At 37.2% G+C, this 12,621-nt stretch overlaps 1 protein-coding gene across 12 annotated transcripts in view; it reads right to left on the bottom strand.

Moving 5' to 3' along the window:
• CDC42BPA (CDC42 binding protein kinase alpha) overlaps window positions 1-11,501 on the bottom strand; it is a 311,754-nt gene extending 300,253 nt beyond the window's left edge. For 3 of the 12 annotated variants that reach the window (XM_079106608.1, XM_079106605.1, XM_079106610.1), the window contains exon 1: window positions 10,111-11,500. In XM_079106608.1, the coding sequence (XP_078962734.1) occupies window positions 10,111-10,288 (178 nt within the window). In that variant the 5' untranslated portion in view covers window positions 10,289-11,500. Of the gene's footprint in view, window positions 1-10,110 lie in introns of all 12 variants that reach the window. The other 9 variants (XM_079106609.1, XM_079106612.1, XM_079106611.1 and 6 more) reach the window with 6 other exon arrangements.
• Window positions 11,502-12,621: the final 1,120 nt, after the last annotated feature.

The raw sequence follows: 12,621 nt of genomic DNA, 5'->3' as shown, positions 1-12,621 counted from the left end.
ACAGGAGAACGTGTGTACAGCACATGCATGGGTGGCCTACACTCATGGGTGACCTACATGCCCACATTTTCTATTGACCCAGCTTATGTGGAAACAAAAGTCAGACACGGTGGCCCACACAGTATCCCAGAGGCTGGGGCAAGAGGATTACAAGTTGAAGGCCAGCCTCAGCAATTTAGCAAGACCCTTAGCAACTTGGTTAGATCCTGTCACAAAATAGAGAATAAAAAGAGGACTAGGGATTTAATTCAGTGGTGTAGAACCCCTGTGTTCAATTCCCAATGCCAAAAATAAAAATAAAAAATTGTTTTTTAAAGTGAAAAAAATGATTAGGGAGGTAAACAAGGCCCATATTTAAAAATCGTGTATGCCATGCCAAGAAATTTAATGTCATCCTGAAAGCTGTCAGTTGTCATTGAAGGATATTAAGTAGGATATTGACATGATCAAAGACTATTAGTTTTCGGTTTTTTAATTATTTTCACTAAACAAAAGTCCTGGATATGTAAGATTCCCAATATTACCAGGTTAGAGACACATGTAATAAGGAAGCTGCAGATTACGTAGCACTTGAAGGGAAAACAAAAACATGATTAATAAGAACAGTGAGTTCCAGGAATGTATAAATTCATATACACATATATGAAACCCAGAAATATCTAAATCCATTTATACAGGCTTAATAATACAAACAAATCAATTGAGTCAGATGCAGACAAAGGTAGAATGAAGACAGGATAACCCACCAGGTGCTGCACTTAACTGATATTACCACAGGCACACATAGAAAAGAAACAATATGATCACACTTAATCACTGTCTCAAGCAATGTACCATAGCAAGGGACTTATATAAAATGTCAGCTTAGCATGTATCAGTTAGAAATGGAGTGACACATCACAAAGGCATGCAGTAAAAAACGCAGAAACAGAAATTATACTAGACTTGCAATAATATTTTGGTTTTAACCATAAACTCTAGGAAAATCTTTGTAAGTATTAGTTTTCACTGCATAGCAACATGTTAGCTCACCACAATACCTGAGCTTTCAGTGTGTTTTAAAATGTTTCTTAGCAATGATTTTTGGTTAGGGCAAGGCCATAGGTAGCTAACAACGCAGTAGAAGAATCTGGGAGTCCCTTCCTTTCACATAAGCAGTTTAAAAGTTCTGACATCATGTATGATTCCCCAGTGTATGCCAGCATTGCCCAAACTCAATCGTTTCTCATAAAAAGTACCACAGTGAAAATGACTTAGGTAAAACAAAGTTAAAGAGGTTTCTGTATCAGAACTTTTTGAAACCTCTATGAAAATGTGCTTTGTAGCATCCAAAGAGGGATGCAACAAGCGATAGTTCTCACATATCCACTGAACCCTTAATATTCAAAATATTCACTTGTATCTCTTGAAATATAGTTTCAAAAATGCTAGGGGATACAATTAATTTTATTCATACTTACTGTAAGAACACAAAAGGCATCTATGGGTACTATATAATCTTTAGTCCATAAAAGGCCCCACGTGAACAACATATCAATGATGATTTTAATATTCTGGGCTGAGGTCTAGAACTCTACCAGTGATTCTCAGATTGAAGCTATATAAACATAAAAATAAAATTTAACTAGTCACTTCATAATATTTACCACCGCTGGTAGAAAGAATGGGCATTAGCTTAATATTAACACCAAAATAGTTCAATTAATAACAAAATATTCCAATGTAAAATATCTTATCCTAAAAGAAAGACTAAGATGTTGTTTGCATAGTCACATGCAGATATCTTCAGTGCAATAAAATTTAATAAAATATTATGTTTGTTAATGTTAAATTATTTATACACATATATTAGTACAGATATACACTTCAATTATAATTAAGTAAAAAAATGGCATCTTACTTTTTCCTTTATCATAAGGCTACATAGATTAGAAATTTTAAAAATGAAATGGGTTTGGTCACACACCTGTAATCTCTGCTACTCCAGAGGCTGAGGCAGAAGAATCACAAATTCAAGACCAGTCTTAAGAACTTAGCGCGACCATGTCTCAAAATATAAAGGGCCAGGGATATAATTCAGCAGTGGAGTACTACTGAATTCAACACCCAGTGTGAGAAAAGGAAGGAAGGAAGGAAGGGAAGAAGAGAAGGAGGGAAGGAGAGAGGGAGGGAAGGGGGAGGAGGAGAGAGGGAGGGAATGGGAATGTAGCCGACAAAATACAGCTACAAATTATCAGAAAAGGAAAATCCTAAACTGACTTCTCTTTTGGCAAAAGAAGCTATTAGGATGATGTCCCTTTTTCACAGACTTAGATGTTAAACAACTTGCCTAAATCACCCAGCAAATAATTAATCTAAATCCAAAGCCCCTGGTCTTGTCTTTAAACTGTCAAAATGAATTATTCACTAGAATTATTACCTGCCACCAAAATATCTAGGGAAAAAAGTTTATGGTAATTACAGAGTTCTAATTGTTCACAACATGCTGAAATAGCACCAATTATATATGATTTTTCTCCTTAATACTTTTTCTCTGTTTTCATTACAGTACAAATAAATAGGTGCTGGCACATGAAACAGCTTTAAGCATACAATGTTATATATACCTAAGAGTAAGTTCTCATACTGGTCAAAAAGTCTGAAATCAACTGCTTAGCTAAAACACGGTCACCTTGGAAATAATACAATACTTAACACTATAATGGATTCTAAAATTGCATGAATCCATGACCTTTTCCTCTTAAACATCACAAAGCAATGAAATTTTTTCAGACAGATACACAATAGTTTGTGTAACATATCACTATTTTTTTTTTTTTTTTTTTTTTTTTTTTTTTTTGCGGTACTGGGGATCGAACTCAGGGCCGTGTGCTTGAGAGGCAAGCCCTCTACCAGCTAAGCTATCTCCCCAGCCCTTACATATCACTATTATAGTAACCGAAGCTGTAAGAGATAAAGTGAGAGCTGGGGTTGTGGTTCAGCAGCAGAGTGCTGCCTTGCATGCATGAGGCAGTAGGTTTGATTCTCTACATATAAATCAATAAGTCAATAAAATAAAGGTCCATCAACAACTAAAAAACTATTTTTAAAAAAAGAGAAAGTGAAAATTTCTATATTTAATATGAATACCTAAAAGTGAAAAACAAATTTAATCAGTATAATAAAATGTCATACACAAAGACTTCTCAGTAATTTCAAGGGCTTTAGGAATTGACAGCACAGTTATATCTAATTCACTTTACAGGGTATATTTCTTAGATGTAATTCTATCAACAGCACCACTTTTATACTACTACACCGTGATTAAGTCTATCTTTCAGATCACGACTTTCACACACTAAATAAAGTCCACAATCACTGCATAAAATATCACTTTTTCAGATTTGGATTCTTTCTCTAAACCATATAGTATCCCAAAATTTCTTTCTAACCCTGATCCTCAGAGTTTCAAGGAAAGCCATAATCTCATATTGAAATAGCATCTTACAAGACTTTTGTATAAAATACTAGTTGTTATCCCTCCTTCAGATATTTTGAAAAAAAAAAAAAAAAGATTCCATAAGCAGATAAATTCCATAAATTCTAGGGTAACCTGCAACATTTTAAAGTTAAATTTGATTGAAAAGTTTCCCAAACATATCTGACTACTTAAATTTCCTCCACTCCCCACACACACAAAGCATCTTTTAATTTCCCAAGGATTTACTGAACACATTTGGAACTAGGAAGGAAGCTAGATGAAGTAGTCCTATTACCAAAACATAAGTAGAGTTCAATAAAGAATTAAGGGGCAAAAAGTGGGATTGGAAATTGGGAGCCAAGTCTCCATGCTTCCTGCTACCATGAAACCCAAAATACCACTCTTCAATAGTGGCAGATAACAGAATACAAGAATGGGAAGAAAGGGACAGCCAATAGAAAATTGGTCATTCTCTACCTACTGACCAGAAAACCAGGAGGAAATTATGAGGAGGAAATGTGGAGAAACTATTTAGAAAGAACAATCCTAAAGTTCTGATCAGCATCAGTAGAAAGAAAAGGAAATCCTCTGGATCTGGAAAGGAGTTTTACATTCAATGTAAAAGGGACACTCAAATTAGTGTCTGGAATAACATTTAGTTATAATGTGGGTCATTAAAAAAAAATCACTGCGGAAAGAACTTGTTGATTCATTGAGACAGGGAAAAAGCAGTTGAGCAATTGATGGTCTTTGATACTTAAAATTTGAGTCACTCTGCCTGGCAGTTTCATGAGTAATAAAAAAAAAATCTATGGAACTAACAAATCCTTACCTACATCTATACCACAGTTAATGCCTGTAGTAATAGGAAGACATACCAAGAAACAACTACTATTGTTTATAGGTCATATGGATATGACCAATGAAAATCAATACTCATTAGCCAAAATTGAAAAGGAAAATTACAAAGAGAGAATGAACCATTAAAGAAAATACACAGGAAGGAAAAAAAAATACAAAGGAGTGATGTTACTTCTGTCTAGTAAATTCTTCTAAATTAAAAGTACCCAATCATTCACAGTCAGACTAAAGCAGCAAGTCAGGAACACAGTTATATTCATTCTCATTCTTTCCCCCTTCTGTTTTCCCCTTTACCTCTTGTCCCCATTCCTTTTCCCTTCCGCTTTCAGGGTTTTCAAAGTTATTGTGTCCCTACCTAAACTCCTTTCCTTCATTAAATTCATCTATCACTAATCTATCATGAGTCCCCTTTGAAGAAAAAAAAAACTATGCCTAAAATATTTTCACTTATAGGGGGCTGGAGTTGTGGCTCAGTGGTAGAGTGCTTGTCTAGCATGTGTGAGGCCAATACTCAGCACCACATGTAAATAAATAAAAAGATTCACTGACAACTAAAAATATATTTTAAATATATATTTTTCTTTTTTTATTCATATGTATATATTTTCACTATTAAATAATCTACTTTATAGCTTTGTCTACACTATCATACTCAACGCACACATACATATACATACACACACACACACACACCACACACAGGATTGAACCCAGGGGTACTCTACCACTGAGCTACATCCCTAATCCTTTTTTTTTTTTTTTAATAATTTTTTTTTAGTTGTAGATGGGCACAATACCTTTATTTTATTTACTTATTTTTATGTGATGCTGAGAATTGAACCTAGTGCCTCACACATGCTAGGCAAGTGCTCTACCAGTGAGCCACAACCCCAGCCCTTTATTTTTATTTTGAGATGGGGTCTCACTAAGTTGTAAGGGCTGGCCTCAAACTTGTGATCCTCCAGCCTCAGCCTCCCCAGTACTTGGGATTACAGACCTATACCATCACCCAGGCTCAAACTCAATCTACAAAAAGAAATACAAGATTAGACTTAGTAAATTGATTCTAAAACCTCACAATCAGTAGAATAAAAAATAATAAGTTTCATACACAACAAACTGTCAATAAATGTACCAAAGAGGGGCTGGGATTGTAGCTCAGGGGTAAAGTGCCTGCCTAGCATATGTGAAGCAATGGATTCCATCCTCAGCACCACGTAAAAATAAATAAAGGTGATTGTGACCATCTACAACTAAAAATATTTTTTTAAAGTACCAAAAGGGAAAAAGTTTTGGAAAAAACTGTTTGCTGCAGTAATAGAGTAAAATATTAATTTGTGCCTAAAATAGCCTGGGCTTACTATATAATAGCAAGATTTATACCACATTTCATAAAATTTACAACACATTATGGTATTTGCTTTTACACTAAGATATGACTTAAATTTCCATAAGAAATAACTATATTTCTAAAATTCTTAAAGTGTTAATCCTGACACCCTTTTCTCATTCATAAAGCAGTATTCTTAAAAAAAGTGATGTTCCTTAAAATAATTACTAATCGATATCCCAATTTGTTGCAATAACCAATATCATGTAGCAACTACCTCTAAGAGTGATTTGAGAGAGAGAGAATAAGTCACCCACCACTTGTTGAGCATGTTCCTACCATGTGCCAGAATTGTGTTGGATAAAATAATTGTATTCACTTTTAGAAAAGATTATTAGATAAGTTGTATAAAGGATCTAAATGCCCAACCTGTTTCTGAAGACATTTATATGATCCTAATTGAGAATTTACATAAAAATAAGTTGATCATCTATATTCAATTAATGTCTTGATAATTTGATATGGGTAATAAATTCTTCAGAAAAAGATAACTGTGAGGAATAGCAGACATAAAGAACAAAATACCCCAGACATTTAGATTCTTCTAAGCAAGCCATCACTTAACCTCATTCAATTAACCCACACGTGAAAAAATGTGAGTAAGCTTTAAAACTACTTTAATAAAAGGAAATGCTGTGCTGGGGTTTAGGTCAATGGTTAGAGCACTTGCCTAGCATGTGTGAGGCAATGAGTTTGATTCTTAGCACCATATAAAAATAAATAAATAAAATCAAGCTCCATTAACAACTAAAAGAGTATTTCTTAAAAAAAAGGAAATGTATACACCATAGAATCTGCCTATGTGCCCTACTAACAAGTTTATTAATCAGTTTATTCTGTGTAGCATACATAAAATATGAGTAAGCTATAAAATTGTTTAATGATCACTTTCATGAAATGTTACAAAGACAGAATCAGAAAGCATCAAAGTTATCCACATACAGATACAGCCCTGCAAATTTCTTTCATATGAAATATTATCTTACATCTATTTCTTAAGTAAATTGGTAAAGAATTCCCTAAAATTCCAATTTCCCATTTCAAAGTAGAGGACAGCCAATTCAATAAATAATGAACTCATATGGTCATCAAGTTAGTTAGATGATACTGAAGTTATTTTTACTACTACAACTTTATTGTAACTTATTCTACAATCATACTACTGACTTCAAAACTACCACTTCATAAGCAAACATACAAACCACAATCAACAGTTTAAAAAACAAAGGAGAAAAAAACATTTGTCTTTCAAATCGTATTGCTTATAACTGGAAAATATTATTGTGAAATTTAAAAAGTGATCTATGGTCTTAAGGTACTTTTATTCCCTTTCATCAGTATTCTTTAGCTTAATCTCCTCTTCCTCTCTCCTCTACTTATTTCCTCCCTCAAGCTATGGACACCAAAAGCAAGGAATGTTGTCAAAGAAAAACAATATATCTGACTTTGAACTGTCAGTTCTGTTACTGTCATGATACTGTTATGAACAAAACATTAACTGTACCAATATAAAAGTAAAATGAACTATAACTAGGAATAAAATGAAATTGATGGAAATGAAGCAATAGAATCTTGGCTGACTCCCGTTTGTAAAAGTAACCTATCATCAGCATAAAAATCAGGAATATCTAGATGGTACTTGCATTAATGTAAATAACAAATACGAATATTTAGTACATAACACATACTATTTAACTAAACTGCTCTCCTGCTGCAATTATTTTAGAGATTTAAAGACCTAATATTTTTTAAATTAAAACAAAACTAAAAATGATATAATTTAAGGCAAATCTAAATTACCAGATTTAACCCAAACAATAATCTCTTGTAAATTTCCATCAGATACCAAAAATAATAATGTTCAAAAAAATTTAAATTGAGGTTAATTCACAATCTGGAAACTTCCTTAATCTAAATTGCTTTTTATATAATGTTAGGTAATGAAAATAACATAGAAGATTTCCCAAAAATGTAATCAATTCATATGTGAAGAATGGATCATTTATTTTAATACCTGAATGAAAAATAAAGTCATTCTTAACCTAAATTCCCCAATATCTTAAGAACAGTAAATACTACCACTAGTATATACATCTCCACAGCTTTTCCATTCTTCCTTTTCTCTTTTTAACTTTTCTTATTCTTTACTCAATCTTCTGTGGTTAATAACCACAATCTTCAAGACCTCATACTCCAACTAGAGATGTAGCTCTGTAGTACAGCATTTACCTAGCATGTGCAAGGCTATATAGGTTGTACTTCCAGACCCACAAAACAAAAAATCTGTTCTCTTGGTTTCTAAGTATTGAAAAACCATAATAGTTTAAGAAACTATACAGTTTGTTATCACACTTCTAAATAAGAAAAGCTGTGAAGGATACAACTAAAATAACTATCAATTCTGATAAGTCCCTGGTTAGAATTACTTTAGGTATCTTAATAAAAATATAAGGCATTTGGCTAAATATTTGATTTTTTACTCTTTTGGCTTAAGTAACTATATATGCAAGGTGTATATATATATATATATATATATATATATATATATATATATAGAAGAAACAACATCCAAGAAAACATATTTAACAGAAAGAAAAATTACTTTTAACAATACCGCAAAATATCTCAACACATAAAGCTACATCAACCAGAAGTAGATGGACAACATGTTTTCCTCTTTATCATAAATTATTTAAAATTATATTTATCACGGGTACATATAAAGAGTTCTCCCACTATTTTGCAAATGAGAAAGAATATCAAATGAATCATAATCATAGACTGGTGAATCACTTTAAAAACCACAATTTTAGAACTCAAACTAAAAAGTACCAAAACCTTCACCAGGGATAGCTGTGCACACCTATAATCCCAGCCATCAGTCTGCTGAGGCAGGAAGATAGCAAGTTTGAAGTGAACCTTGGCAACTTAATAAGACTGAGTCTCAAACTAAAAACATTTTTTTAAAGTGGTCAAAATTATGTAGCTCAGGGGTAAAGCATCCCCACGTTCTATCTCCAATATCACAAAAAAATAAATCAATAAAAAAAAGTTCCAAGACCTTCAGTGTTCAAAAAGAAAACACTACAGAATTTCTAAAATTCAAGAAAAATGAGAAACTACACATACTTTATAAAATATTTTACACTATACATAAAAAGACAACAAAACCAGCACTCTTGAAAGAGAAGCTGATTTCTTACATTTCCAGTATGACTCTGGTGGCCTGTTTTTTAAAAATCATCCCATTCACATATTTCTTAAAACCTCACGACATCATGTTTCTAGAAATCTTCTAATAGTGACAAATTGGATAATTACAATTATTATATGTTAGGCATTCTTGAATCAGTGGTTGACCTAAGAAACTAATTTTGAATAAATTTCAAATCCAAAAAAAAGGAAAAGAAAAGAAACAATAAGCCCCTGACTTTTACTTCAGGAAAATAAAATATCACTTGGGAACAAGGATATTTTGGAATAAAAACTTTTCAATCAAAAAAAAAAAAAAAAAAAACTTTTCAACAAACTAATATTACTAGTACTCCAAAGGTACAAAATTCTAGTTAGCCAAAATCTTTTCAAAGCCAGTGCATTGATGACTGCTGGAAGGTCTGACTGCGCCCGTATATAACATCAGAGGCTGAAGAACTTCAGCCAAGTCTTTAAGCTTGAAGGTCACATGGAGCGATGGCTCGCACAGCATCAATGATCAATTCCACTACAAGTCTTCTAACTCACATCTATATTTAGAAGACTGAAAACAAAAGACTAACCGTTTAGATTGAAACTCAAGAGTAAAGTCGTTCAGGTGGTAGCTTTCCCCATTCTGGATCAACAATTTTAAGTGTCATTTCATCTTCTGAACGCACAATTCATTTAAAGTCCACGTTTAGCTTATGCTTTGCTTGCACTATATGGAGATGAAATGAAACCCACCGTTCACCTTCACGTTCATGTAGTCCTAAGACAAACACAGATATTTCAATATCCTCCCATTTCGAGAGCGATTTCCAAAGTCTGGGAAGGAATGTTTCCACCCACAAATACCTTTCAATTGAATGGCTGTCATACTGCCATGGATTAGGCAATAGTGAACAATAATCCATTTTCGCCCATCCCAGAATTTATTTTAAATCTCTTACTGCTGACCTAAAAACCTAAGTTCTTCATCATAACTTCAATAATAGCTAGGCCTTATGTCAAGACAAGAATTGAGTAGAGTGGTTTTACTCCTGGAAAAATATTTACCAAAAACTAAGGGGAAAAAATCGTGAACAACTAGTGTCTGTTCTTTAATTGTAAATAAATTGAATTCTTTATCGTTAGAGTTTACTCACGACTCTCATAACAATTAAATCATAATGCCCAGCTAAAGAGTGGGATTTTTTAAACTTACCCCATTCTAGGTATTCAAGAATGTTCTTCTCTCTTCTCAATGGAGAATTATTGCATTCGTCATAAAGGCAGATGAGTATATCCAGTAAGGTCTCCACGCTGAAGCACTGCCCATTGGTCTGAGCCGGCCCATCCAAAATAAATTGCTCCAACTGCCTCAAACGCACTTCTCCGGACATGTTTGCTTCTTTTTGTTGATTTTTCTTCTAAATTGTTCTTACAAGTTTGACTATTACTATTTGAACCTAAATTTTAAAAGGTGTGGCTTTAGAAATAAACCACTTGTTATTCCAATAACTGTCATGCAATGCCGGTGCTGAATTAAACATCTAATACACCAGTAATCTCACTTAACTGAAACGTCTTCAATTTCACCCATATACATATATTTGGAGGGTAAGTTACCATAAAATATATTTAATACATTTTAAAAGAATAATACAATTAAATCGTATATTTAAATAAAATAATAATTAAAACGAATTAGAGTCAACTCTTTAAAAAAAAAAAAAAAAAAAACTCTTCTCCTTCATTCAAAATTCAACTCGTGCAACATAATCCTGAAACGAATCCGGTTGCATCATTAATGAATAAAGTCCCCTTTGCATCAGCAATTCACTTCCCGGGAAGAAGGAAAATAAAAAGGGGAGGAAAAAAGCAGAATGTATAGAAGGGGGAGGGAAAACCAAAAATTCTGCTGCAAATCCTCCCAACCGCCACTTGGATAATGCATCAGCGGCAATTTCTCCAGCGGGAAAGGGAGGGGGCGAGGTCCCTGAAGCAGCTCTCCTCGGGGCCGAGCACGCCAAGTCTTGCCCGGAGGAGGCTTTTCCTTTCTCCTCCTGAGGTCCTTGTTTTTAAGGCTTTGCAGTTTGTCTCATTTCCAACGGATTCCGGTGGAAACTCTTCATTTTTCTCCCAGCTTCTCCCAGGGGCCTGACCAGCGGCGCGGTCGGGAGTAGGAAGGCGGGCTGCGCGGGGCTCTCACACCCGGGCTCCCGGAGCAGCGGCTACTTGGCCGCCCGAGCCCGCTCCATGTCGGTGGTCGCTCGCGGGCCGGGCCGCGCCGCGCCGCGCCGCTCCTGGCGGAGAGCCCGGGGTCCCCCGCACCCGGACCGCGGCCGCCGAGCCGGAGGCTCCCGACACCCCTGGGCGAGGGGGTGCTCTTCTGGATTCAAAGGACTCGGACAGCAGCAGCTGCGGCGGCGCAGGCGACGCAAGCGGCTCCGGCGGCTACTTCTCCCCCTTCTTCACACCCCTGGGTTAAGGGCATCTTTCCTTGGAGAGGAGGGAGGAGGCTGAGGCGCAGGAGGAGGGGTCCGTGCCGCTGGTGTCGGAGACCAGAGGCTGCCGCAGCCCGGCTCCCAACCACTCCCTTCCTCTCCCTCCCAGCCTCCCCCGCCTTCCCGCTCCTCTCGCGCTCGCGCCCTGGGTTCCGCGAGGCCGCTCCAGTCTGCGCGGCACGCAGCGGAGACTCGCGGACGAGTCCGGATCCAATATGGCGGTCCCCGCCCGCGCCCCCGCGACACACGCGCGCACTCGCCCTCTCCCCGCCCCCGCCGGAGCCCCGCACGCAGCCGGGCGTTGTCCTGCGGCCCAGCAGAGTCGAGGCCCCAGAGGGGGCGCCTGCCGCTGCACGAGCCTGAGGCAAGTGCTGAGGGCCGATTCGGGCCGCGAAGCTGCGGCTGCCGCAGTGTGGAATGCAGGGATATGGGAGGACTGGGGGAGGCCCAGGTGGCTGTGGCGGAGGATATGGAGACCGGATGACCAAGCCGAGCCGGGGAGCTGCAGCAGGACGCGGGCGCAAGCTGGGAACTGCGCCACCGCTGCCTCGCCACTGACCCCTGGTCCCCGAGGCTTCTCCTACACATCTCAAAGCCCGGCTACTTCTTCACCCTGGGAGATGCCACCTGTCTTCCACATTTGCTGAGTTGGTCTGGAAGCTGATGCCTTTTTGCTTCCAACAGCTCTGGAAAAGACAGTGCCTCTGACCGCTGCTTACCTGTTGGTCCCTACCCCCCACTCCCAAAATTTGGTTCTCACTCATTCGAGCCTAGGGTGTCTGATTAAAGAACGTATGTCATTTCTCAGGACAAAAACAATAACAGACTTGTATGCGCTACCGTCCAAGGGGGGGGGGGGGGTGCGCGCGCTCAAAGGAGAGAATTTCCCACCTCTATTCTCAAAAGTTTACCAACGTAGAGCCTGGTGTTTTCTCCTCCGGAAATATTCTAGATGCTGCCTAATTATCCTCAGCCAAGGTTACCGCCTACAGGGTTTTTAGCTAATGAAAGGAGTCAAGACGGTTCTTCCGAACTGTTACCAAACCTACACCCCATTTGCACACACACACAGATAGGCACACAAGCACACTTGTAATTCAGTGGCACAATGCAGGAATTGAGGCAGCAAAGGCAGAGCTAAATCACCTGATGCCTGTAGGGCCTTTCCAGGTTTTTGTGATCTTGGTTTGAAAAGAGATCTCAACAAAATTCTCATGGAAGACCCTACA

The sequence above is a fragment of the Sciurus vulgaris genome, assembly GCF_902686455.1.
Source record: "Sciurus vulgaris genome assembly, chromosome: 12".
Classification (NCBI taxonomy): Eukaryota; Metazoa; Chordata; class Mammalia; order Rodentia; family Sciuridae; genus Sciurus; species Sciurus vulgaris.
The sequence above is the reverse complement of the archived record's forward strand: the minus strand, read 5'-3'. Positions and strand labels throughout refer to the sequence as shown.